Source organism: Prunus persica, chromosome G6 (assembly GCF_000346465.2).
Source record: "Prunus persica cultivar Lovell chromosome G6, Prunus_persica_NCBIv2, whole genome shotgun sequence".
Lineage (NCBI taxonomy): Eukaryota > Viridiplantae > Streptophyta > Magnoliopsida > Rosales > Rosaceae > Prunus > Prunus persica.
Window position 1 is genome coordinate 27,471,142 of NC_034014.1, and position 27,729 is coordinate 27,498,870.

At 37.1% G+C, this 27,729-nt stretch overlaps 4 protein-coding genes and 1 long non-coding RNA gene across 8 annotated transcripts; 3 read left to right on the top strand and 2 right to left on the bottom strand.

Annotated features, from left to right (window-relative positions):
- LOC18773833 (pectin acetylesterase 12) lies at nt 475-3,690 on the top strand. 2 transcript variants are annotated; one of them, XM_007205181.2, is made up of 12 exons: nt 475-1,015; nt 1,153-1,235; nt 1,431-1,560; nt 1,655-1,728; nt 2,055-2,141; nt 2,216-2,340; nt 2,454-2,514; nt 2,641-2,694; nt 2,821-2,898; nt 3,004-3,109; nt 3,223-3,365; nt 3,451-3,690. In XM_007205181.2, exons 1-12 carry the CDS (start codon nt 775-777, stop codon nt 3,547-3,549), a joined length of 1,281 nt encoding a protein of 426 aa, XP_007205243.1. In that variant the 5' UTR covers nt 475-774; the 3' UTR covers nt 3,550-3,690. The 2 variants fall into 2 exon arrangements, with proteins under 2 accessions (XP_007205243.1, XP_020420560.1); XM_020564971.1 differs by lacking the exon at nt 475-1,015 and having other exon boundaries at nt 1,154-1,235; nt 1,387-1,560.
- Nucleotides 8,578-10,963, bottom strand: LOC18772237 (transcription factor MYB86). The gene is made up of 3 exons (XM_007207553.2): nt 10,412-10,963; nt 10,192-10,321; nt 8,578-10,103 (listed from the first exon to the last, which is right to left on the bottom strand). Exons 1-3 carry the CDS (start codon nt 10,542-10,544, stop codon nt 8,978-8,980), a joined length of 1,389 nt encoding a protein of 462 aa, XP_007207615.1. The 5' UTR covers nt 10,545-10,963; the 3' UTR covers nt 8,578-8,977.
- On the top strand, nt 10,167-11,396 carry LOC109949456. The gene is made up of 2 exons (XR_002271922.1): nt 10,167-10,274; nt 11,054-11,396. It is a non-coding gene; the product is annotated as an uncharacterized LOC109949456 (long non-coding RNA).
- LOC109949941 (titin-like) lies at nt 17,940-21,913 on the top strand. Its single transcript, XM_020566960.1, has 2 exons — nt 17,940-18,246; nt 19,025-21,913. Exons 1-2 carry the CDS (start codon nt 18,196-18,198, stop codon nt 21,554-21,556), a joined length of 2,583 nt encoding a protein of 860 aa, XP_020422549.1. The 5' UTR covers nt 17,940-18,195; the 3' UTR covers nt 21,557-21,913.
- LOC18774504 (transcription factor PIF3) lies at nt 22,085-26,994 on the bottom strand. 3 transcript variants are annotated; one of them, XR_002272266.1, is made up of 9 exons: nt 26,017-26,992; nt 24,617-25,856; nt 24,427-24,528; nt 24,243-24,308; nt 23,824-23,889; nt 23,200-23,721; nt 22,653-22,782; nt 22,450-22,540; nt 22,085-22,371 (listed from the first exon to the last, which is right to left on the bottom strand). XR_002272266.1 is itself a non-coding variant. In XM_020566962.1 (8 exons), exons 1-8 carry the CDS (start codon nt 26,073-26,075, stop codon nt 22,536-22,538), a joined length of 2,160 nt encoding a protein of 719 aa, XP_020422551.1. In that variant the 5' UTR covers nt 26,076-26,994; the 3' UTR covers nt 22,085-22,535. The 3 variants fall into 3 exon arrangements, 2 of the variants coding, with proteins under 2 accessions (XP_020422551.1, XP_020422550.1); XM_020566962.1 differs by having other exon boundaries at nt 22,085-22,540; nt 22,653-22,752; nt 26,017-26,994; XM_020566961.1 differs by having other exon boundaries at nt 22,085-22,540.

The window sequence follows — 27,729 nt, forward strand, 5'->3', positions numbered from 1 at the left end:
TTAGAATTTTATGTAAAGGTTTAGCCATTTGATTTCTGCTAACATAATCAACCAAACACATAATTAAGAAAATTAAATAAAGGAACATCACGAAGTTACATGGTTCGGTGTTAAGCCCTACTTCTACAAGCAGGCACAATCAAATCTTCCACTATATCGAGTAATGGGCAGAGAGAATCGTCCCAGAAAAATATCAATCAAAATTGAAGAGTGTTAGTAATTTGATTATCCTGATGGTTTTTGTGTTAGTCATTTGATATAAATGACTTGGGAAGCACTGTTCCTTATATATATGACTTACAGACTAAGGTTTTTTTTTTGGGTCAATGACTTGTAGACTGAGTTGGGTAAACTTTCATGCCGAGAAAAAAGAGGACGGTCTTTGGACTTAATTTAAGTAACGTTGAAGCATGAATTGTTGTTGGAAGCACTGAAATAAATGTTGATGTCTCCAGCCCAGGAGCCTTCAGAAAATTCATGCTCACACCAGTGAACATTTCCTCCTATCTTTCCCATTTGTGGGCAGCTTTAGTTGAGTAATCTCCCATAAGATCTTATCTCCTCTGTTGCAGTTCCTTTACGTCTATGTTATTTAGATGCCTATCTAAAGCTTTCTCAGTGTAATACAGAAGTGAGCAAGAATTTAAAAACTCTCTGAATTGGTAAATTTGTTAATGTGTACGTCTGGAGCTGTGAACAGCTTAATCCTATTAAAAGACGTGACGTTCATCGAAATTGTTTCCGGTTTAGGATCTGAGTTTCATTTTTATAGCTATGTTTTTCAAGATTTGGGTGGCAGAGAGATTGAAGCAGAGGAGAGCCGTGATGAAGTTCTTGTGGGTGCTTGGTCTTGTAACAGCACTTGTTTTCAGCAAATGGGTTGACGGGTTTCTGAAGAAGAGTCTTAATAAGACAGAGCTGTCTTTGTTGGAGACCTATGGAGGCTCCAATGCTGCAAATAACACATTAATGGTAGAGTTAACCCTCATTGAAGGAGCTGGTGCTAAAGGAGCAGGTGTACATTTTCTAAGTCTTGTCTTAATTCTTCTTCCTTAATGATAGTGACTTCAGATAATTAATGGTTTTTATTTGAGCTCGGTCTTATATTTGTTTTGGCCTAATTTTACCTACTTGTGAATTTGGCTCTTGCAGTCTGCTTGGATGGAACATTACCTGCTTATCATTTGCATCCTGGACATGGGTCAGGTGCAAATAGTTGGCTCATTCACTTGGAGGTTTGTGAGTAAAATCAGAAACAATGACATCTTTTCATATGTTAAGTATATCTTGAAGACGGTATCAGGATACTTACATTTCAGAGCATGATGTAACTGAAACTATCAGATGACAAGTTACATGATTCCTTTTAGTTATCTTTGTTTTCAGTTGATTGATCGCCAAACAAAGCCTCTAAGTCCTTCTTGTGGCAGGGAGGAGCATGGTGTAACGACATCCGGAGTTGTTCTAACCGCAAAAATTCAGCATATGGATCTTCATCACTCATGGAAAAAGAGAGGGCATTTACTGGAATACTAAGCAATGAAGCTGAAGATAATCCTGGTTTTCCCCTCAAACTTAATGCTAAACACCTGCATCTGCCTTTTGTCCTGGTTTGGCCGTCTTGACCCTTATCTTATCATATATGGGATTGCAGAGTTTTTCAACTGGAATAGAGTAATGCTTCGCTATTGCGATGGTGCTTCTTTTTCTGGGGACAGTGAAAACAAGGTCAGTAGGATGTTCTCGCCTTTTACATTTTCCCACCAATTGTTGGTACTGGTTATAATTTGGCTTTGAGCAATGAAGATGCATATTTAGGATCTCACAAGCATTGCCTCAGCTTTATATCGTTGTTTAGGCAGTACATTGGTGCTTTCCTATAGAAATTAAGATTGACTTTCTAGTTTTTATTTTAGAGTTGCACAAAGTTACACTATGAGAAGAGTATATCAAATGCTAAATTCAACATGAATCTGCTAGTGCTACAAGGTACCTCAACTATTTCTGTTGATATGTGTATATCAAATGCTAAAACGTAGTGGTCCTGGTTTTAGGAAGCCAACCTGCAATTTAGAGGACAGCGTATATGGTTGTCTGCGATGGAAGATTTGATGTTGAAGGGCATGCGCTATGCCAATCAGGTATACCATTTCTTCTTGCTCAAGATCTATTCTTTTTCCCTTCTTATGGCACTTCTTGCTACATATTGTTTTAGGCTCTTCTTACTGGTGGCTCTGCTGGCGGTCTGGCATCCATTTTGCACTGTGACGAGTTTCGGGGCTTATTTCCCACAACTACAAAAGTGAAGTGCATGAGTGATGCTGGATTTTTTCTTGATGCGTGAGTACTATCAGCAATGCCCTTACTCTTTGCTGCATTTTTTATATGCAGACTTGTTCCTAGCTAGTTATTAACACTTCAATTTCCATTGGTGATCCTGCATGGAATTGTAGGGTTGATATTTCTGGTGGACGCACACTCAGGAATTTATATACTGGTGTTGTAGGCTTGCAGGTATTGACCTTACCAGATTTGCAACCAAACCCCAAACCCTTTTTTCTTCGTATGAAAGAAACACACGCACATTATGTCTTCTGCATACAGAGTGATAAACTGAGAATTCTATGATTGTTGTCCCAGGGGGTGCAAGAAAATCTGCCACATTACTGCACTAGCCACCTCGATCCTACTTCGGTAATCAAATTTTTCTCTCTCGTCTCTTGCAGTTTTTGATTTGAAGATAGGTGGAAAAATAAAATAAGTTGTACACTTGTTCTTGCTCTTAAACTGAAGCTACTTCCAACCTTTGTTGCATTGCAGTGCTTCTTCCCTGAGAACTTAATCGCCAACATCACAACCCCGTTATTTATACTCAACGCAGCATATGATTCATGGCAGGTTAAGTGTTCATTTTAATATGGTCTTACTCTTATCTGAGTATTACTAATGGATGGACTTTTTCTGAAATAATGGATTGAATTGTATTTTCCCACTTCAAATCAGATACAAAACAGTTTAGCTCCTTTATCAGCAGATCCCCACGGCGACTGGAACGGTTGCAGATTAAACCTTGCAAGTTGTTCTCCATCCCAAATGCAATTTCTGCAAGGTGAAATGCATCCCATATATGAGGACTTGTTTGAGCTCTTAAAACTTGTAGCAGCTTCGGAAACAAAGTAACTAAAACCTGTAAATATTATGACATTGTTTTTCTTGAAACAGGATTTAGGAACCAAATGTTGGATGCATTAAAACAATTCTCAATGTCTGATCAAAATGGGATGTTCATAAATTCATGTTATGTGCACGGTCAAACGGGGCAAGGTGCATGGTTTGCTCCTGATTCTCCTGCTGTTGGAAACAAGGTGAGCCTGTTCTTCCATTCCAACACAAACATCACAGATAGAGTTTCAAGACATGATCCTAATGTTATGTTTCAAGATGTTGCAGACAATTGCAGAAGCAGTTGGAGATTGGTATTTTGACCGAGCAGAAGTTAAGGTTGTTGATGAAACTTGCCGCCGTCTGGTTCCTCCAGTGACAGCATAGTTATATCAATTCGCTCATTTCCATGGTCATCCTATTATCCCCTGTGCTTAATAAAACAACTTTGTAATGCAATTGAAATCAATGGAATTCTTTCTACGATGAACATTGAAAATTAACAATGAACATTACCGTTTTCAAGGAGAACAATGAACATTACCGTTTTCAAGGGGAACAGATTTGCTCGCCACCAATTTAACACCACATTTTGTGCCGTTGGATAATTTTAATTTCTAAAATTTGTGATTAAACCAAACTCATCCAACAGTACATGTCACATTATAAGGGTGGTGGTGGTGGTGAGCAAATAAATTCTCATTTTAAAGTACCAAAACGGTGCAGACATGGGCTTAGTCGAGTTGGTTAGAGCAAATATGCTCCCACTCTGCACCAAAGTTCAAATTCTCATAGTTTAGATTAAATTAAAATATCACTTGTATCCCAAAAAAAAAAAAAAAAAAAAGTACCAAAACGGCATAGCACTACATAGATGTTTGCATATGTGGGCTTTATAACACTTCAGTCAAAATGATAAAGCCCAGTACTATTCAAACCCATCTAAGCATACGTGGGCTTTTCAGAACTCAATCAAAATTTTAAAGCCGAATGTTATGTCAAAAACCAGTCTCGGCAGCCCAATATGCAGTAGGATTATTAACCTAAACGGAAATTTAGCATATCCATGTCGGGTTACTGTGGTTTAATGCATCGCACAGTATTTTGTGAGAGTTGAACATAGAACTACTCCATACAGTACAGATTAAACAATTCTACCCTTTACACTGTATCAAAAGCAAAAAGAAGAAAAAAAACCACTGCAAATTGCCGCCGTACAACCCGTGGTGATTTGTATTTTACAAAGAACATCATCAACCCTGCAAAGCTAGCCTATGAACTATGAGATAAATAGTTGTTTTAATCTTCCTCCGTCTGATAAAGTAGGGATCAATTGGTATCTTTCTTCAACAACAACCAAGACTCAGAGACTTCTCTTTGTATGTATCTTTATATTCTCTCTCTCTCTCTCTCTCTCTCTCTCTCTCTCTCTCTCTCTCTCTCTCTCTACATATATATAAAAATATACAAGTCTTCTCTGCTTTGTTATATCCTATTTGCTTTAACTGCTTCTCTGTTCTGTGTTCTGATTATAAAAATATACATGGTTCGAAACCAGACAAAGAGAGTTGATTTAATTTGTGATATGTGTTGCATTAATGATCCTAATGCCATGTTACCCTTCATAATTTGCAGCATATTATAATTAATGTTAGCTAGAGAAAGGTCTTGTGTGTAGGAATCAAATTGCCCTCAATTCATATTTTGGGGAGTTGAAAATTAACAATCATCAATGATTGTGCCAAGATTTGAGACTTTCTCTCGAATTATTGGGATTATGATTAATTATAAGATTCCTTATCATTAACCCCTTGATTGTCTGCAGGGATGAACAAAAGCTCATGAATAATGTAAGTCTGTATTGTATTGCTCTCCAGGGCCAAAGTTTTTTTGGTGTTTTCTTATGCTTTCAAGTTTCAATCCACATAAAATAATCTAAACATTGAAATATAAACGGTGGTGGTTTAAATAATACTTAGCTTTAATTTTAAAATCAAAGTAATATCAAGTACTTAAAAAAAAGTACTTCCCATGATATTAACAATTAACAATTTGCCAGTTGGTAAGGAAGTATATTAACAACACCTCAAAGTCATGGGAGGTAATATTTATATATAGTTCTCCCATGTTCCCAAGGCGCATATATAAATAAATAGATGACTTTGTGCATGCTTGTACTTGACATGAGATTTCTGCTACCAGTGGGGCTCATAGTTCCACTGTTAAACCTTTGTCTTTATAAGAATAAATTGTTACCAGAACAAAAACTAAATGGCCACAAAAGAATATTTATTAGATGGTTCATCAATAATTCTTTGAAAACTATAGGGACCCAAATCAACTTAGGGAACAAGCTACAAGAAATGAGCCAATTTGCCTAAAATGGGCTCATTCTAGCAAGTATTTTGAATGTATCTGTGATTTATATGGAGCTTTTCTAGTAGCGAATAGCCGTGCTCTTAAATCAAAGATTTATGCATTTCATTTGGCATTGATGTTTAGGCCATGCACTTGCATATTGTCAAAATGAGAGACAAGATGCTGGTTTTTCTGTGCTGCAGATTCTTCGATCGAATCTCTGCCAACAAAGAACAGCCAATTATTTTTAATCTTTTTTAATCTCCTTCTGAACCTCAAACTGTTTAGGTGAAGAACATTCCATGAAAGTTGATTCTAATACAAGAAACATATTTAACTTTGTTTATTATGTTTTTGTCAACTTGTAGAGTTTAAGAAACCACAATTCCCCTACTGATTTCAAGTCTCCTGACTTGTGCCTGAATTCTTGTTCATCTTGATTTCTCTGTGCATATATGGGTTATATGTGGTAGCTTTGAGATATATATAAATCTTTGCAGCAGAACAAAATCTTCTGACAAATAATATTTTACATAAAATCATCATCTCCTCCACAGAGCAGAACTCATCATTGCGTTAATGATTTTGAACACATTCATCTCATCAGTTGATAGAAAGTATTAAGCTTTAATATATTAGACAAAAAGAAAAGTAAGAATTCCAATTAAATTAAATTAAATTAAAACATTGGGTTATCTTGCTGTTTTAAGATTTTAAAAATAGAAAAGAAATCAAATTTGGCAACTGCATTACTGTAATCCCATCTTCTCCTCTCTCGGTCTGGCCAATATTTGCAATGCTTTTTGTTCTTTACCAACACTCTTTAATTTGTAGGGCCCCAACAGATAGACCCAATAATTTGGTTCACATGCAAGTATATATATATATACACCATACATATAACATTTATATATTGCCCTGAAATAAATAAATAAAAATATTCGAATAAATAAAAATAAAATACTTAGACATATTCCACGAGGGAAACTGTACAATGATGTCTGTGTGCATGGACAAACAAAATGGTGCCTGTCGTGTATTTGAGAGGAGGAAAGGCGTGGCCTTTTTACTTGAATAGGCTTTCCTTGAAATATACCCTAAACCCAACCCATGCTCTATTGTCATCTCTCTTTTTTTCCTTTTTGGTATGAAATTTTCAAATTGAAAGTTTTCAAATTTTGCCGATGGGGTCTAGTCCCGCGAAAAAAGATCTCGGTAGTATGTGTGTGAGAAACTTCCATTCCCTCTCCTAGTTTAGTCTATTGCTTGTATTGACAAAAAATTCAAAATTTACCAGATAATTCCAAGGCCAGAACAGTCAAGGCGTGGCCTTTTTACTTGAATAGGCTTTCCTTGAAATATACCCTAAACCCAACCCATGCTCTATTGTCATCTCTCTTTTTTTCCTTTTTGGTATGAAATTTTCAAATTGAAAGTTTTCAAATTTTGCCGATGGGGTCTAGTCCCGCGAAAAAAGATCTCGGTAGTATGTGTGTGAGAAACTTCCATTCCCTCTCCTAGTTTAGTCTATTGCTTGTATTGACAAAAAATTCAAAATTTACCAGATAATTCCAAGGCCAGAACAGTCAATGTATACACAGAGTAATATCATGATTTTACAGGCATGCATGCACATTGTTTCTCTTTTCTGTGTTTTTATTCTTTAACTAACTTTAATTCTCCTATGTACCATTGGTTGTCCCCGAATTGTCAATTATGAATTCATATAAATTTATATATGTTTTCCCTATCTGTTTTCATTCCCTAGAGCAAGATTTACCCTTGTCTTCCTCCATAAGAGAAAGATGCTTGGTGATGAATTCACCTCTCTTTCTTTTGGACCCTCACTCACTCACTCACTCACTCACTCACTGTTATGAATTTTCCTCTGATGAGCGTGCACTGCACAGAGTCTTTTCTATTATCTTCTTTCTACACATCCCACTGAAAACTCTCTCTCTCTCCTTACTTCTTTTCTTGAAGTTTCAGCATCTTGGAGGGACCCAATTCTGTGGTTCCTCACAGAAGTAGTAAAAGTTTAGGCCCACCCTAGGGACACCGCACACGGTATGCTCTTGTCTTGTGATATATTATAGTACGAAAAATTATAGCTAGCTTTGTCACAATATGTCACCTCCCTCCTCCTCCACCTCCATGCCACTGTACACTTAAATATCCTCCTCATTTTTCTTTTGTACTTAATGGGAAATTTTCTTCAGCTCTCATGTCTTGAAGATAACTCTAGTCTATTTGTCACCCAAGAAAAACAATCAGACAAGAATTTATGGCCGTTGTTGCATTGCAAGTCATTTCTCATATATATATTTTTTTCTTCACCAGTACTAGCAGGTGGATTTCTATAAACTTATGATGTGGGAATCTTGCCTTGCCTCCCTTATTATTTTTATTTATTTATGCTTGGCACACCATGAACTTTATCAGCTTGTAGTAAAAGGAAGACAACCATTATTTCATGTATTCATCAGCCATTGAGTCTTGGAGGGAGAGGAAGTGACTTAAAGACTGTTAAAAACATGAAAAGTGAAAAACATCTCCATCTCTAGGAGACATTGATAGACATCCATTTAAGAAAAATGCCCGCTTGAATTTCTGCACTGGAAAATATAATTTTTCTCTATCTATATTATTTCAATGTGAAAAGGATCAGGAAAGAAAGTGATGTGTATATACAAATAATATATATAACATCTAAATATAAATTAAAAGAATGGATCCCAGGAAACCAAATATATTTGGATATCTTGCAGATGGAGTCACAATCAGCTCTGGACTTCAGATTTGAAAAGGTGAAGGCGAAAGTGAAAGTAATGATACTGGTTGTGGTTGAAACTTTGTATATTTGGAAAAACTTAATTTTATTACTTACATAATTCTTGTACTGTATGACCTATGCTGGTGTGACAAGAATCACATGACATTCCACGTCAGTAGAATATTTCTTCGAGAAAAAAAAAACAAAAGGGGGAAGAAAAAAAGCATATACAACCACTATTGAATTTTCATCCACCACACATTGAACCCCAATAAATGTTTTTTGCTGTTTTCAATTAAATCTGCAATAATTGAATGAAGAACATGAAATATATATTTCATGCACAAACCTAAGGATTTGGATGAACATAAACCTCAGATGGAGATATCACAATATATATGGTGATTAACAATGAAAATATAAAGGCTGATAAATTTGGTATTGGACACATTTACAAAAAAAATAAAAAGAAAATTCTATAAGCACACACCTGTAAATTGTAAAACCAGAAGAAGTCTTAATTCCAAGCCCTCTCTCTCTCTCTCTCTCTCTCTCTCTCTCTCTCTCTCTCTCTCTCTCTCTCAAACTGACAACTTCTGATGATGATGTTGAAATTTTTGTTCTCAAAGTTAGCTAGATAGAGTAGGTTGTCCTGCACCTGATGATTTTGAATGATAATAAAAACTAAAGGGTCTGTCCAAAAGCTACAGCAAGTCTCTGAAGATCCTTTGTACACATCTCTGAAGCTTGAAAAGCTTGTTGGTTCTGATGGTGCCAAGTTGAAGTTGTTGTTGTTGCACTTGAACTGTTTGACAAAAACTGTGATGTTTCTGGTTTGACCTGATCATGAGTGTATGTATTATTATGTTGAAAGGCTTGATGATGGTTTTGTATAGCGGTTGTTGTTGTTCCCATCAGAAATGGACTGTGGAGATATTCAGACCATTTTATCTCTTCTGCATCGTCAGATTTTACAGGCTCTGGCAGGCCCCAAGAAAAAGCTGCAGCGCTGCTGTCAAAGAAGCTGTTGCTGTTGTTGTTGTTGTTGTTGCTTTGCAGTTCCATGTTGCTGCTGCTGCTTCTGTTGCCATTGTTGCTGAAGGTGTTCGAATCCCAAGTGGATGAATTATCAGAGGGGAGGCTGATGGAAGGCTTCACACGTGTGGGGGGAGTTGTGAAGATTGATGAGCTTGATGACATGGTTGGAAGAAGACTTGGTGTCATGCTAGAACTGAAGTCTACCGGTAGCATCTCAGAAGACCTTGGATTTTGATTGAGGAAGCTGAAAGTGGTATTTGGATTTACTGCTAGCCCCATATCTGATCCATAATTGGATTGGTTTTGATGAAAAGAGAAATACCCCACCAAATCATAGGGCCTGCAACTGCTGGTGGAGCCTTCATGTGAGGTGGTACAAGCTCTGTCCAGGAAGAACTCTTGGGTGGGTGGATTAACAGCAGTCAAATTCTTGCTGCTGCTGCTGCTGCCATTGTTACTGTTGTTGTTGAGGACCTTGGAGCTGGAAGAAACCTCAACCGGGTACCGGTTTTCGGAGACTGCAGGTGGCTTTGAATTCACTGCCTCAGCAAGATTGAGTTCATTTGATCCCACAGAGGCTTTCTCATTGCTTTTGTAGGTTGGGGAGAGCTTGCTAATCTCTTTGTCATCTTGATCAAGTACCTCTGAGAGTGGTTTGTGAGTGTTGGGGTCAATGCCTCTTTGTCTCAGCTTCTTCTTAATGCAGGAATTCCATAAATTCTTTATCTCATTATCTGTCCTTCCAGGTAACTGAGCAGCAATCTGAGACCATCTGACATGTAGCAGCAGAATTGATTTTATTAATTGCCCAGAAGATGAATTGAAGAAGGAAAAAGAAAAACCAAGTTAACATAAAGTACCTGTTTCCAAGAACTGCATGAAGTTCTATTATCAAATTCTCTTCTTGCTGTGAGAATGGGCCTCTCTTCAAATCAGGCCTCAGGTAATTTATCCACCTTAACCTGCAACTCTTCCCACACCTTTGTAGACCTGCCAATATATCATACCACATGTCACATAAAGAGAAAGACCTCTAATTTTGTTCCCTTAATTTGCAAATTAAAAGACAAATTAGAGTACCTGCTAGCTTAGGCACTGAGCTCCAGCAGCCATGACCATGCTTGGTGATGTAATTGAGAAGCTTATCATCCTCCTCAGGAGACCAGAGGCCTTTCCTTAGCTTCTGCTTGTAGCAACAAGAGTGCCTCCCCATGTGGAGTCCAAGACACCTGCAATGCTGGCAGAAACTTTATAAAAGTGGCTAAGTTTTTTGTATAGAGAGCCTGATGTGAATTTGTCAGCAACAGGAGAGGAGGCTTTGATATGTATGCTTTCTAGGAAGTGAAGTGGTGGAATTTGAGAACAGAGAGAGAGGACAGAGAGAGAGAGATGATAAGGAGTTAAGAAAATGAAATGGCAGCCTGGTAGGGAATCAATTTAATAGGAGGAGCCTCAAAGAGAGAAGTCACATTCATGAGGGTGATTGGAGATTGTAGTTTGAAAATTAGTGAAATTGGCTAAAATAGCCTCTCTTTTTTTCACAATTTCTATTCTAAAATAGTCTCCTTTGCATTAAAGAGGTACTATAGGGACGATAAAAAGACACTATGAGACGGGGACTATTATAGAATAAAAGTTGTAAAAAAAGGCTATTTTAGCACAAACCCCTTTGAATTAACATTTCATTTTTCTTGAGTTTGGTTCCTCTACTTTCTACTGCAGGGTCCAAGTCAGCTTCTTGAACTACAAACAGTGGGCTCCACCGCTATCCGACGGTCCAGATTGCAACTGAAAGTGCCTAGTTGATGGATAGGATCATATGAGTGAGATGGAGCTCCAATTATTTGACTTTGACAAGTCTCATCAAGGTTTGAGAATTTAAGAATTTGGCTTCACTTCTTGAGCATTTGTTGAAAGATATATAATCCGTCCATGGAAAAGCTTGGACTAGGAAAAAAAAAAACTTGTCTTAGAGGCGCGTGTTAATTAAGTTTTTAGGTGATGAAAATGAACCAGTCTACAAAACATATTTGGTAAAAATGGAAAATGACAACTCTTTAGTTCGTATTGAGTTTTAAGCAATACCCTATTTCATCAAACTCTATCCAAAGATTCTTAACACAAAAACAGCCACGTGAATTGGAAAAGGGAAAATTTCTCTTGAAAAGAAATCTCCATGACTAGTATCCTTTGCTAATATAGGCTAGTGTAATAAATGAATGATAACTAAGGCTCAAAGTGTCCGTTATTTTAGAAACGTCTTCTACGCTTGTAAACCATTTCATATTATGTTGTTAGATTGTTAATTTGAATAGTTGATCAAGTAAATTCTTGCGTATGATTTAACCCTTATTTATCATAAGATTTGTATGATAAATATTTTTTTAATTATATGTATTATTAAAAGTAGAAAACTCCATTGCTACACACCCCTTTATTGACTAACTTTTCTGTGAGATACTTCTCGTATTATATTGACCTCCCTTTTTTTTTTCTTTTGGCTTTCTGCGTAATTTCCCCAAATCATGATTACTTTGAAAAGTTTCATAATTGATTGCAAAAGAATGAATATTTCAAGATATAGCTAAGAAATTGGGGTCTATTTATGCTTTCCTAGAAAATCACTCAAATCCTGCCAAGTCCTCTGTCATGCATCCCTTGTTTTCCAATTTACCTCTTAATTTTCTTTCCATTTCATTCAGTCTTCTGACTTCATTAGCAACTTGTATTACTATGTGTAATACCAATTAAGGGTATGAAAATATGAAAGAAGTAACTACTAATTACAGGCACATTCTTTTTATATTGAAAATGACAATAAATAATGACAAAGGCATAGCTGTCCTTTACTTGGTTGATTATGTATTTTAAAATCTGAATGAAGACAAATTGGTTGAATTATTAAAATTATTTGCATCAGATGAGCTCTCACAACAATATATCAGTTCATTTAAGACAATTTGTTTTTACCATTCTGTATGAGTTTGTCTATATGGGCAAAAACATAAGAAAAAGACCTACAACTTTTGTTGGCAGAGGCTTCTATTGGACAATTTTGGTATTATGAATGATACAGTTGCATTATTTTTCTTTAGTATAAGCGATTGGGGGAAGGGGGTGCCTCGGAGTTTCGAACCTCTGCTCACATGAGTGGAGATGGAAGAGCTCAACCTACTGAGCTATCCCCACTGGCATACAATTGCATTATTGGAGTGAAGCAAAATATACAGTGGCAAATGTTGTACGCTAGGACCTTAAAATGGTATATGAACAAATTAAATTAATCTTCTTTATAATAGTACAGATAAGCTAAATTAATGTAAAAACCAGAAAAAGAGAAAAGCAAAAGCCAAAATAAGGTGACGACTAAAGTATGTATATATCTCCTTTTTATAGTTCTGGATGGCAGAATATTCTATGTGCAGAGTATGCATGGCATACAAACATCCAAACAGGTGAATAATAAATAATTTTCCCAAATAAATTAACAATTTCCTTAAACACATTCCAAATTTTTAGAAAGAGGTTTAATCTACTAATAATAATAATAATAATAATAACTTCTTCTTTTTCTTTTCTGTGATAGCCTGTCAAGTTGTTCTTGTATTATGAAGCTTCCCTTGACCTTAGCAATGTCTGAATTCAGAACATTTTAAAAATGGTTCACAGACCCCATGAGAAGATGCTTGTAATCTCCATGCCTCATCATGAACCATATGAGCTGTTCTTATGAAGTCAACTATTGTTACATGTTTATTCCCTTGTTCTTTTTGCTTGATATATCATATGTTTATTAGTCTGTCGGCTTTGCTGTCATTTCTATGCTTTCACTTTTATTTAATCAATTAATTATCTGCATATTGAAACTGGTTTTATCTGTGTGTTTACTTCCTAACTTATAATAATTTTTATCTTTTTGACCCTCCATTCTAGGGAATGAAAATCTCTGTCTTCTGTCCTCAAATGATTGGCAGGTTTTTAAAATTTCGTAGCCCGCTGTACATGTAACTTCTTTCATCTTGGTTAAATTAATGAGGCAACTGCGGAGTAATTTTTCGATGTAACCGTAACATCACAAAATCTTGTAAACGAGTTTATTTATGTTGACATTGATGAAGATAGTGGTCTGTTAACGGAGTAATTTTTCGATGAAACCATAACACCGCAAAATCAGGTGAACAGACTTATTCAAGTTGATATTGATGAAGATATAGTGTTTACATTACTGTGCAGTCGTCACCAAGAACAATAGGTGCATATTAAGGGGTGTCTCTTAAGCACTTTGAGTAATCATGGCCAGACAAAGCTTGGGACAGATCTAATCCAAAATCGCTTCGAGAAATTAATGTGCATTTGTATATTACAAGTTGCTGAGCTGGATTTTGGGTAGGGAAGGTTGAATTGAATGAATATACTCGAGAACTTAACCATATGAAGGCAAGACATTGGTCCCCCAAGTTTAGCAGTTGCAAGGAAGAACACATCAAAATTGAACTTGCATTAAGAAAAAAGGGTTTTTGTGGGGCTTTGCTAATCAATATTTCTACCCTTTAATTAATCCTAGCTTATTATATTGGTCCACAGTGCACCATGCCATAAAGGAGAAAAAGAGAACCGTTGAGTAGAAGAAGGCCTAATCTGCAAGCCTTTTGCAGCAGAGAGAGTTGTGTGGTGATGTGATGTAAAATCAATAATTTATTATTTATAATTTTTTTTTTTATAGGGGGGAGACAGTGACTTTGTTTATTCAACAGTCATCACAACACCATCATTGTGTTGAGAGCTTTCCCTTAAACTCAATGCATTTTTCTCTTTCTTTTTTCTTTGTTTTCTCATCTTTTTGCATGTTTCTAAATCTGTATTAATTAAATTACCCTCTATAAGTGTGTCATGGTTTCTCTGTTGATTTGAAGTCATTAGCATTGAGTCATAATTTCGACCAAGTGAAAAAGATCAGTGAACAGTTTTTGGTACATCAGCATTGTGTCACAAGTTAAGTTTCACATCAGGTAAGAATGAGTTTGATCTTGTGGTAATGATGGTGTAGGCCGGAAGCATCACCTAACATGCTAGTCTTTCGGGTTGGATGACAAGCCTCCCGGCTTGTGACTAACGGTATCAGAGGGGGCCTAAATCCGTTACGTGGAGTCACGCAACTAGTTTTTGTGATCTAGCTAGACAGAAAAGTGATATGTAACAACGTTAACAACTTAACATACATGTAGTTGGTTATCTACTCTCATTATTTTCTTCATTCTGTACAAGATAGAGCCCTTTTGCACCAGTTGATTCTTGTGAGCTCCACTTTACAGAAATCTTCCACTCAAGGGTTTTCCAGAATTCAGACTACTTGAGGCATATATATTCTGTGGAAAGAAGATTGGCTAGTCTTATCAAATTTAGTTCTCTGTATCTTAGACAAAGTGTGAGTCATCAAGTGGGCTGGTTTTGACAACTATTAGTACTACTTTAACAAATTCATCATTTAAGCAAGTGTAAATTATACCATCTAATTAAGTAAAGAAAAGGCACTGATGCAAAAGGCCTGGTTGATGGGAAATTTGTAAATGAAATTCATGGAAAGAAAGATTTGGAAGATCATAATTAGAAAAGAAAGTCATTGAAATGGAGGGAGACACAATCCATACGCCCTTGAAAGATGGAGATGCCCTCTTTTGCATTATCCCGGAAGCCATCTTTTCATAAGCTTAATTCAAAAACAGACAACTAATTGACAGTCAAGAAGAGCAAACCTTGCTCCATATACCACAGAATGACACCTTGTATTGCTCAATAAATTCTTTTTAACTACAGATGTTTATTTCCATCCAAGCAAATTAAGGCAGCAGCCAATCTTCTGCCCACATTTTCTCTCCTAAAGTTTGCAAAACCAGGACAGCAGCCGAAAAATTTTCCTGATTCTTGGGATTTTTGTTGGGTTTTTTGTGATTAAGCATGTTTCTGCATTAAGATTTGTGAGTGAGGACATATCTTTTTAGCCATTGCCCAAATTTTATGGCTAGAAATTGGTACAACATGGAAAACACAGGTGAGAAGGAAAAAGAAAATGTGGGGAAACACTCCACATTGTGTTGCTGGGCAAATGGATCTAATAGAGCCTTGAAAGGTTACATTTGAGATGACCTTAATGTATCTACTCAATTGGCCCATTTGCGCCAGTTGGAAACATAAGCACATGGCTATCTCATGAGATTTAGTTAAATCACAACTAAACTTAATTATCTTGTCAGAGAGTGTGATGATGATGATAGAAACATGAGCATCAGCATCATGAGCCATGACGTTTTCTTGATTGCCATATAGGGAAGCTTAAGATCTCAAAAACAATCATGATTAAGTAAAAATGCCACTGTTCTTTACCATTAATCCCCGTGTATTAGTTTTTTTTTAATAGCTTATTAGCAACACTTAATCATGCAGAAAAGGGATGTAGCCCTTGATTTGTGTCAAGTTAAATTACAGAGTACATTGGGCAATTGACTTTAACAAGAAGGCAACATTATAAGAAGTGTGTTTGAAAGCCATTTAATTAATCCCATCAATTATCAAAAAGCTTTGTCTGGTTGAAATGCTCCCCTTTGTACCCCATCCTTGAATAATTACATCTTTGCTTTTGCTTTATAGTGGGAAATGATAGTCAACTTTCTTGCCTCAGTTACATCATTACTTCTAATTTTGGGGGAGAGCCCCTGCCCTTAATGAACTGTTTGAGATTCTAATGGGAATGCTATGAGAAATTGAGCCTTTCTCAATCAGTGTGCTTTTGAGAACTGATGGCATACTCTCATTGGTGCTTTCCTTAACAGATTTTGATTAAAGGTGTCTAATCAAATTTATTATGAAAAAAAGAGGAGAAATAGGAGGTCCATGACAGATTTTCAAAATCTAATCCATCACAGTACTATGACCTAATTGGTAAATCCATCCCTTCCTATATCTCATTGGCAAAACATTTGATAGCTATAGTAGGTGGCGGCTAGCCGTTAATATACATAAATTCTACTATAAATGCATATGAATGGTTGACAATCATTCACACACACGTATGGTGAATGCATCTAGCATTCGCCTCGATATTATTATTTTTCCTTGACCACCCTTCACATGTACCATTTGCCCAACATGGCATAACCCTTTCATTAGCACAGCCTACTTAGAAACTGACACTTGGTTAGGGCTTCCGCACTTTTTTGGCTTTGGTTTACAGTCTAGAAGAAGCACCAGCATTATGCTTAAAGTTACACTTGGTGTCAGTAGAAAACCCATTGTTAAGCAGATTCCAGGCTAGCGTTTGAATCTTGTTATCCAGCATGCAATTTTATAAGTTATGAAATTACATTTTGAAAGGTTCTAAGTTCAAAGATAATTGAATCAATGGACTGTTTGAACTTTGAAACAAACCATCTAATGGTGGTGAGGACCTCATCTAAGGCCCTCACTATAGAATTCTACCCTAATTGTGTATTCGGAACACTCAAAAATTACTCCATGGTGATGGTGATATCAATCGGATCTCTTCTTAGAGTCTTGGTCTGCATCTTGGTTTACACAAAAATAAAAAGAAAAAGAGAAGAAAAAAAAACATTATGGATATAAAGTCTCTGAAACGCAAAAATCGAGATGAAAACAAAAAGGCCCAAACCCAAATTCCTAACAATCTTAGACTTGCAGAAGTTCTAAATGCTACAGTCGTCTTTAATTTTTGGGAAGGAAGAAAAGCCTCATGGCTATGAAGCTTGCCATGCCATCTGCATCGATGCCCTCAAACAACTTCTGGGCTTTTGGTCTACGAGGGTCGTACTTCTTTTGAAATAAAAAGAGAACGCTCATCAACATGAAGCCTTTGCACCTGAGGCCCACAGTTCTTTTTCTTTTTAAATTTGGTGGGCTCAGTTGTTAGCCACATGCTTCACTTTTTCCTTTTTTCTTCTTTTTCTCTCTCTTTTTGATTCTTTTGCATATGAAAGGTTAATAAAAAGTTTACCAACAAAGTCTAATAACATGTGATTGGGACTTCTAATTTTCTTCAGATTCCACCATAACATAATAGTATGCACTATCCACTTCCTCATATGTCATGATAAAAGAAAATTCAAATTAGAAAAACAACGCATGGATAGAAATAGAATCACAAGATACATAAAGAAGCAAAAATTTCGTCTAAATGCATTTTCGTAATCGTAATCAAGAGATCCTCAAGTCAAACTTCAATAAAAATATGTGAAAAATACCTGCGATCGAGTTTATAATCTTCCTAGTCCTCGCTACCAATATTTAAAAACTACATTTGTGATAATAATAAAAATATCTGTATTTCTTCAACTAGTTCTCCGTAGACTAAAAAATATGCATAAGTTACACGTAGTGGATCCCAGCTTCATAGGATTTATTGATGCTGTGCATGGCCGCCATGGCCCAACATGGACGCACAACTTGTTCTTGAACCAAAAATAATTTTCAGACCGTTAAAACGCAGAACGCTCTGGTGCCGTCCACGCCCCACTGTAGCTGTCGCTCCATTTGTATATATATATATATTTATTTATTTCTGTTGATAAACAAAAAGTAATTAGTTTTGTAAGCCTAATCATTGCCAGTGTTGCTAGGGCCATGTGATGTGGCCTGCCAATTGACAACCTGTTTTTCATTTGTGTGTGGTAGCTCTCCATCTTCTTCTACTTCCCATAACATCACTTGGCTTTATTTGGGTTGTTCGTTGCCAACAGTCTTGTTCTTCCTTTCCTTTCCCTTTTCTTTTCTTTTTTTTATTGCCTCTGCTTTTCACTTGAACATCTTAATTCCTGCTGCTTGGTACAAGTGTTAAGCTTGCTCTTGATCCTCTCATGGCTACAGAAATTGCTGCATCACATCATGTTCCTACCACTGATGACGAGGTTAGTTCCTTCAGTGATCAAGTATGATCCTCCTTTCAGGGATTTCAAAGTTCATATGATCCAGAGTTGATTTTATGTGTTGTATTGTCTTGTGTTTTGTGAGCTATAATCCATCAAAACCCAGTTATGATTATGCTTTAATTTGTTATATTTTTCATGTTATTGGGTATTAATTGATATTTTTCATGAATACCAACTTGGAGCATCATGCAAGTAACCTTGTCTTTCCATGGTTTGTGATTTGGAGCTGTCCTTCTTTTTACTTATATTCATATTGGATATATATATATATATATATAGGTATGCAACTTTCAAAGTAGGGGTTTCAAAATCTATCCATATCATGAATAGCCTGATGAAGATGATAGGTGATATGTGTTTTAGATTTTCAACAAGTGATATATTTTGAATTTTTTACCATGAAAATAATTCAAAACAAGTAGAGATATGAATAACGCATAAAGGGCGCCATCTTCTGTTTAGCAGAGGATGGCAGATGTCTTATTCAATAGGATGCAGAGCTTTTTAAACCAAAAAAAAAATTTCCAAGTTCTACACATACGTGGTTGGCTTTCTTATTTGAATTGGACACAGAGATCTCAGTAACTAGTTCTTATCAAATTTATTTTTGGATGAAATTATAAATGCCTCTTTTGTGTATGTTTGATTAATACCTATGCACCTAGCAATACTTGGCTAGGTTGTTTATTTCTATGTGAAGCCCTCTTACTCAATGGATTTATTTATTTTACTGCTGATCATCTTTTATTCACTTCAGCAAGTTGAAAAGAAGGTGAGTGAAGAAGAAAAGGCTTCTGAAAAAGAAAGTGTTTCTTTACCCCAAGGAAGTGGAGAAGAAATAACCAAAACTGAGGATGCAGCAAGTCTAGCAACACCAGCTGAGTCTGAAGGTGTTGATCATAAGAAGATTGAGCCTCCTGTAGTTGAGGCTGAGAAGACTAATGGTGCTCCTGTGCCAGATGTTCCGGTGGGAGTCGAAACGAAGGTGGAAAATGAATCCATTGCAGATTCACAAACACACGCTATTCCAAAGCAAGTGGCTGATGCTGCTGAGAGCTCAATAGAGGTTAAGACATGCATTGACTCTGTAGTAGGAGAAGCACCAATAGAACCATCAGTAGGTATCATTGAAATAGGCCAAGTGGAGCAACCAAAGATAGTTGATGCTCCTCAATCATCAGTTGAAGCCATTGAGAAACCAAAGGAGTCAGTAGCAACAGTCCTAAAAGAGATTAAAGACTCAGAGCCAGAGCTTGCTATTGCAAAAGTGGAGGAAAAACCAAAAGACCAATCTGAATTTTCTCAAGTAGAGAAAAAACACGATGAGGAGCCTGAAGAGCTCGTGCAGGATGAAACGGTGAAAGATGAAGGGCCTGTAGCTGACAAGGTTGAGCATATCACATTCTTGGAGCAAGGGAAAATTGAAACAGTCGATACACCTAGTCTAGCAGTGGAGGACGAACCAGAACAACGTAAATTTACAGCAGAAGAGAAGAAATATGAAGTTGAGCCTGAGAAAAGTGTGGAGGATGGAAGAGTAAAAGATGAAGGATCTTTAATTGGTAAGGATAAGGAGCCCACATTCCTGGAAGAAGGGAAAACTGATAAAGACGACAAGCCTAGTCTAATCGGAAGTCCAGAAGAGGCTTCACTTAGTCGGGAAGCTCAAATCAAGCTACAAGATGAAGGGGATTCTTCTCTACCTGAAGTCACAGAAAAGATCACTACTGAGGACCATAAGAAAGAATCAAGTGGGGTTGATGTGGTTGAGAAGCTAGCAAAAGAGGCAGCAGTAGAGACTGAAAAGGTTGGAGAAGAGAATGCGGAGACTGGAAAGGTTGAAAGGGAGAAAGTGGAAACTGAAGATTCAACTCAACCAATTAAAGAAGACCAAAAGAAGGAAATAAGTAGGGTTGATGTGGTTGAGAAGCTAGCCGAAAAGGCAGTGAAACTGGACACGGTTGGAGAAAAGGAGGTGGAGACTGAAGAGGATGTAAAGGAAATTATAGAGGATGAAAAGAAAGAATTAAATGGGGCTGATGTAATTGACAAGCGAACAGAAGAGGCAGAGGTGAAGTTCGAAAAGGTTGAAGGAGAGAATGTGGCAAAGAATGTTGAAACTGAAGATAATGAAAAGAGGAATGTTATAAGTGAGGATTCAGCTAAACCGATTGAAGAGGAGCAAAAGAAAGAAGTTGGTGGGGTTGATGTGGTTGAGAAGCTAGCAGAAGTGGCAGCAGTGAAGTTGGAAAATGTAGAGAATGTTATAAGTGAGGATTCAAGTCAACCAATTGAAGAGGAACGAAATAAAGAAGTAGGTGGGGTTGGTGTGGTTGAGAAGCTAGCAGAAGTGGCAGCAGTGAAGTTGGAAAATGTAGAGAATGTTATAAGTGAGGATTCAAGTCAACCAATTGAAGAGGAACAAGAGAAAGAAGTAGGTGGGGTTGGTGTGGTTGGGAAGCTAGCAGAAGTGGCAGCAGTGAAGTTGGAACATGTAGGGGAAGAGAAGGTGGAAAAGAATGATGGAATTGAAGAGAATGAAAAGATAAATGTGATAACTGAGGATTCAACTCAACCAATTCAAGAGGAGCTAAAGAAAGAATTAAGTGGGGTTGATGTGGTTGAGAAGCTAGCAGAAGAGGCAGTGGTGGAAACAGAAAAGTCTGGAGAAGAGAATGAAACAAAGAAGGTGAAACTTGAAGAAAACGAAAACATAAATGTGATTAATGAGGTTTCAATACAACCACTTGAAGAGGAGGTCGAGAGCTTTATTTCTCCCGCTGAAGTTGTAGAAAAATCATTTGAGGGAGCTGAGAAATATGTTGAGCCTGCAGTGGAAAATGAAAGAGGAGAACAGATAAAAGATGAGACTTCAGCTAAAGTTGAAACCAAGAAAGATGAGAGTGTGGAGGAAAAGCAAGATGAAGTTACTAGAGCTATTGATGAACCACTTAAAGATTCCAAGCAATATGAGTCAGAAGTAAAAGGAGGGGATAAATTGGAGGAAAAGCAGGATGAAACAGATGCCGGTAAATTGGAGAAAGTCGATGACGATGTTGCAAAATCTAAACAGAATATAGAGCCTCCTCCCACCAAGGATGGTGATCAAACAAAACCCTCCCAGGACCTGCCAAAGGAAGTTCCAGCTAAGCCCTCTCAGAAACAGTCAAATACCATTTTGTCGAAGGTAAAGCAGTCACTGGTGAAGGCAAAGAAGGCAATCATTGGGAAATCTCCAAGCTCAAAAAACCATGCCTCTGGAACCAAGGATGATATTAAAGTCAAATAATGAGATGGAATATTAGTTTGCATATATCACTTAATGTATCTACCCTCATTCTTGTGATGTTTATATGATTGTGGGTTCCCCCCGTTCCCCCCCTCGGTGTTGCTGCTCACTCTCAGCTCATGGCTTGTGTTTTGATGGTAAAAGGATGTGTGCATATAGAACATATAGGCTTCAGCCAGACTCAGTAGCGTAAAGTGGTGTGTATATTGTTAGTATCTTCCCCTCTTGACACTGTTGATTTGAGTTGTAAATTGTAATTACTGTCTCTGTTGGTGCTTGATTGTTGTCAGTTATCGCCAAGAAAGAAGTTTAATATTGTGAAAAATGGAATGTGGATTTATGTTCAAGTTTCAATCATCATTTTCATCCAAATACCATCTACTTTTGCCAAAAGTTGTGCATTTCAGTTGAAAACAAAATAAGATTGCAAGCCCAGTCAAGATTTATGAAGAATTGGTCGAAATTGGGAAACACGACGTTTGCTAGCAACAACTAGGAACAAGCAAAATGAACATGGAACCATCTGAATAGCCAACAATCCTTGTTAAAGATTGTACCATATTTCACCAAAATGGCTTCAGAGAAAGAGAGAGTACAACATATGTATTATTAAGACATTACTCTCATTGCCATTAATTCAAAGAATTGTTATAATATGTCCAAAAACACACATTTGATACATATATTTCCGGTATATTCAACTCTTATACTTTGCTGCATTACCTCACCGGCTACAAAGTGAATGTACAAACGCTAGAAGGGACTTCAAGTCTTCTCAAGGTACCAAAATCTGTGCAACATGTAATCGTGCTCTCCTGAAATTATAATTCAGATGGTTATTGCAAAGGTTCAAGATCGACTCAGAGGTGCTTTGTACTTTAAATTGTATCTACCCGGATCTGAAACAAGCAAAAGATCCAATCTCAAGATGCTGCATCATGGATTTCTCTCCTCCAACCACAGATAGAAGTAGAACTGCTTAACCTGAATGTACAAGTGGAGATAAGTTCATATTTCGTCCAAGAAAATGAAGTATTACTGTGTTGTGTATGTGATATAAAAATTTGTGTATACGAGAATGCCCTTGTACACTCACTAGCTGTTCTGCTCAGCACAACGTCATTTCCGCTAGAAGATCTGTTAGCTCTGTTGTTATCGACATCCGCCGCTTGAACATTATTTCGCACCAAAGCAGGCTGTCCAAAGCCCTCATTAGTTGCTTGGCACTGGCAACACCAAAGAACAATAAAAACTTGATTTTGGCATGGAAAGAACACAAACTCCAAAGGTCTAGACAATTATATAAATCCTAGGGACTTGTCCACCTATGACCAATTATTTTTGGATTTGATGCTCCAACTTTAACAAAGTGTCAAAGCAAGAGATTGTTTGGCTCAATGTGGTCATATGTCAAGAGGGGCATGTTGAGAATATAGAATCCAACAATGCGAATTTCAAAACTTGCATCTCAGTATACAAAATCTTGGGTTCTTTTCACCCATTGTTAATTTATTTGGATTAGATGCTCCTATGTAAGTACAAAGAATCCCAACAAACATGCAGCATCGATTAAACAACCAAACTCTCAATCATTATCATATATTTTTACAAAAAAAAGTTCAGTTCATAGTAAATGCACAAACCTGACTAGATGTCTGATTCATAGAGCTATTGGCATTGGTGTTTTGCACGACTTGAGAGTTCATGTTCTGAACTGAATCCTTTGAACCAGAAACTGGAGTTGATTCCGCATTTTCCATAGGGCCTCCTGCACCACATGCATTTAGTCCTACAGATGACTTCATAAAGGGACCTCCTGATGAAGGAACTAAGGGTGGACGTTGCATCGGCATGGGAACTCCTTGACCAGGAAGCCCAAACATCTGAAGGTTAGATCCTACCATCCCATTGAAGGCAGTATGCCCTGCCATAGGTGAATTAGGGAAATGTGCTCCTTGCATGGGGGGCACCTGAAGCATAGGGAAACTAGAAGATCCACCATTCATGTCGGGCATACCCATCCCAAAACCCATGCCTAATCCCATCCCCATTCCCATTCCAAGACCCATGGGCGAGAAATGAGCCATACGGGGTGCATGCATGTGTTGCATTCCTGCTGGAAACATCATTGGTGGCATATACAAACCAGCTCCCATTGACATAATCTGCAACGAGATTGAAATAATACCATGTTATACTTGAATATCCAATTTCTTAGACATTAACATGGAAGATGAATAAACTAAGGAGTGAGAGAATAAGTTTACCTGTACTTGGAGCTGAAGTGTCTTCAAATATTCAATAGCCTCGTCGAGCATTGAAGCTTTGTCCACCTTATTTTCCATAAAGAAATGTCAGCATAACCAAATTACAGAAGAAGATATTAACAAAAAAAAGGTTATGCTTAAACTTCCATGACTATCAGTAACATTCATTATAACAAACAACTAACAAAGTTTCAGAAAGAAAGAAAAAAAAGTTTGAAAGACTGGACGTACATTTCAGATTTTAATTGATAGACTTCCCTAGACACGGATACTATTTTAAAAATCGTTTTCACTTCCAAAAGTGTTCAAATTAGGTCATTGATTAACACCAAAAACTGTAAACTTCTAAAGTCCATCAAACATCACAAGCAAATGTCTGGCAAGACTAAAAAACAAAACTTAAGGGAAAAAAATCCAACCTTATTGCAATTGGGTATGAGTTCTTGTAGAGCACGCATCTTCTCATTGATTCTATCCCTTCGCCTCTGTTCACAGAAATCCAGAACGAGTACAATTAAATAATCTTAGAGTTTACAAACAGCACAATGGAAAGAGCTAACATGTTCACTGTCATGAATACTATTGATGATTGGTTTTGCTCACCCTTTCTGATAAATTATGCACTTCTGCTGCTCTGCTTCTCTTGGAACCCATGCCCCGAGCATGAGCTATTTTTTTCACACCCACAGATTCTTCCTCCACATCCTGCACATGAGGAGGTTTTCTTGGTTTATGGAGGGAAAGGAAACAGTAAGGAACTCCAAGAAATATTGACTACCAACTTTCAACTTACGTCACTATGGCATTCAGACTCGTCAGTATCACGAGATTTTCTCTTCAAAGCATGTGTTGGGTCATCTGAACCTCTCTCCACACTATTGCCTGAGCAAACAGAAGAAGCAACGACAGGCTCCAAAGTTTTTTCACCATCCCGAAGTACCCTATTTGCACTTTCACAAGGAATATGATTGGTGTTTGTGTCATTCTTAGAGGCATCCTCTTGGCATGCCGCCTCAGACTGTTTAGCAGCACATGATTCCTCAAGAGGCTTAGCTTCTGTTGGTTTCAATTCAACATTGGATGTCACTGTAATATGTTGGCATTGTGAATTTGACTCCTTTGATAAACCGCTGCTTGAATCGATTAGAGTTGACTCAGGAGGATTGTTACTAGTTGCAGCTGAAACCTTGCCCTTATTTCCAATCTTTTCCATGCTTGATAAACCTGAGCCAGCTACCACACCAATGCTCTGAAGATTAGATTTCACAAGAGCAGCTGGTCGTGAGAAATGGGAAAAGTTCACTACGGATGAATTATTATTACTAGGCATTACTGGATCTTGCCTCTGCATTTTTATGCCAGGAAAAACTCCTGCAGATGAAACCTGAGTTGAATTCTTGCAAACAGTAGGATGGGTGGCATTACCCGTATTATCACCAACAATATCCGAAACCCTTGATCTGAAAGATGGAAATAATGATTGGGATTGCTGTGATGATAATGGGTACAATTGACTGGTACCAGTTCTAGGTCTGCTAACATCAGCACCATCTATTGAAGCAACCTTTGGCGCATTCCTTTGCTCCAAATAAGCACCTTCATGTGCAGAGTTGGTATTGGAGTCCCTATATACCTGACTAGAACTACTCCTTTTATCCATTGAGGCAAGATTGCTATTGCTGGAAATCTCATTTGCAGTGACAGTGGATAATTCAGGCAAAAATTCATCACAGTATTCATGATGTAAAGGTTCATCAATGGAATAATTCAACCAAGGCAACATTTCATCATCTTCACTCAAACCCATTTCGGAAGATGGCACCGACAACGGAATTTCATCCAATACAGACTCCACCGATCCAAACTTCCCTGTCTTCGCAATGTTGCCATTTCCTACATCTTTATCTCGATTCTTGGGGGTGTAAGATGGTAAGCTATTATTACAAGTTGGACTCTTTCTGGTTCTACTAGACTGGCCTTGCATCATAATTTGACCATTTTCCCATACTAGCTCAACAAAGTCATTTACAGGTCTGCATTAAATCCCACAAGGTGGAAAAGTGGGGAAAAGAAGAAAAATTTCCGCAAATGTTAAATGGGAAAACAGAACACAACTCAATGACACCAAAAAAAAAAAAAAAAAAAAAAAGAGGTAAGAGTGCAAAGATGGTAAAAATGTGGAACAGAACTTACTCAAAATCTTGACTTGAATCAACCCTCCCGGCCATCCGATAAAACTCGGACAAAGGCATGGTGAAGAGCTGTAAAGCACTGTGTTATTCTGAATTGCCACAAAGCTTCAAGAACATAGCCATTATTGGTAGCTTCTACACAGTAGGCTTGATCTAGGTGTCGAGTTCAAAGCACCATATATAAGTATATATTATGTATATATATAGAATGCCAAGAGGCGAGAGTGTTTGAAGACGTAAACTCCCAACCAAAACCCCACTATAAGACAGTCCCAGTTCAACTTATAGTGGGAAGAAAAGAAAAGAAATTATATTCCTTGCAGTTATAATTTACAGAATAAAATCTTTCTTTAAATACTAAAGTCTCTATCAGTAAGTAAAATAAAATATACAACTTAGTTTTAAAAACATAAAAGTGAGCAGTCAAAGTAGTTCTTTAATGGCTGCCAAAGATACCTGAAAAACCTCTAATTTGAGCTCCTTTGAGTTAAAAATTAGTTCTTTTCACTTTTTTTAGTCAATAAACGAAAAACCCAGAAAAGAGATTACATCTCCTTAAATTAATCAACAATCTTAAGCAAAACCCCAACAACCCAACAATCTAAAATTGAAGAACAGCCGAAAATCTGCACTACCCAATAATACCCAGCTAGAAATATAATCATATACACACAGGGCAAGGGCATTAACAAAAGGGATACAAGAAACTTGATTTTGGGGAAATCAGAGTTCCTCGAACTAGTCAAATTACACCAATCCACATGGTAAATCAGAAAAAGCTCTTAAGAGTTAGTAAAACTGAGCTCGAACAAAGAGAACCCATGATTTCACAGAGAGAGAGAGAGAGAGAATCCAAGTGGACGGTGGACGTAGAAGGCGGCGAAAGGCTTGCAGACTTGCAGGGGGACCAATGCGCAGCGAGAGAGAGAGAGAGAGAGAGAGAGAGAGAGAGAGAGGGTGGGGGAGAGAGATGCAAAGTTTCAACTTTCAACTACCAAAGTTTAGCTGACGCCATTTGTGATGTTAACCATGGTCAAACTTCTTATCATGTTATAACCTATTTACCTTTGAATTTTGTTTCCGGTACTAATCTTTAAAATATATAATATATAAGTAATATTGAATTGAGGGATGTAAAAATCCAACATCTTGTTAAACGATAAATATTCTTAATTACTTCAACTATTAACTTATTACATATTGCTAATTAGGTTTGTTTATACTATAGAGAAAATCATATTACTCAATACACTCATCCAAACCAAACTCAAATTGTAACCTTAAGTTTCTTCCTTTTTTGGTCATAGTAGATAGGTGATGATAACTGCCACCACCAAGCCATAGTCTTGTCAACTTGTCATTACCAAATCTGATCACGATCTTTGCGACTGGCTACCTAAAACATGGTGCTGCCATGACTTCGATGATCATTATTTTCTAAACCCTTTTATGTTAACTTAAAGATAGACACATTTATAATAAAACTAAAATGGGGGAACAAGAGATAAAATCAAGTGAATTTGACTCTGGTTTACTTCTGTTGTAGATTACACTTGAATTATTTGTATGTACGTGGTGTGGTGAGCCCTTCTTCCCTATCCTTTGAATTGATGTGCTTTGATCATGGAAGAAAGGCCCACAGCTGGGTAGGTTTGTTTTTGTAGTAAGATAGGTGCATTTGGTGTCTCTGTTCTCTGTACTCGAATAGAATAGG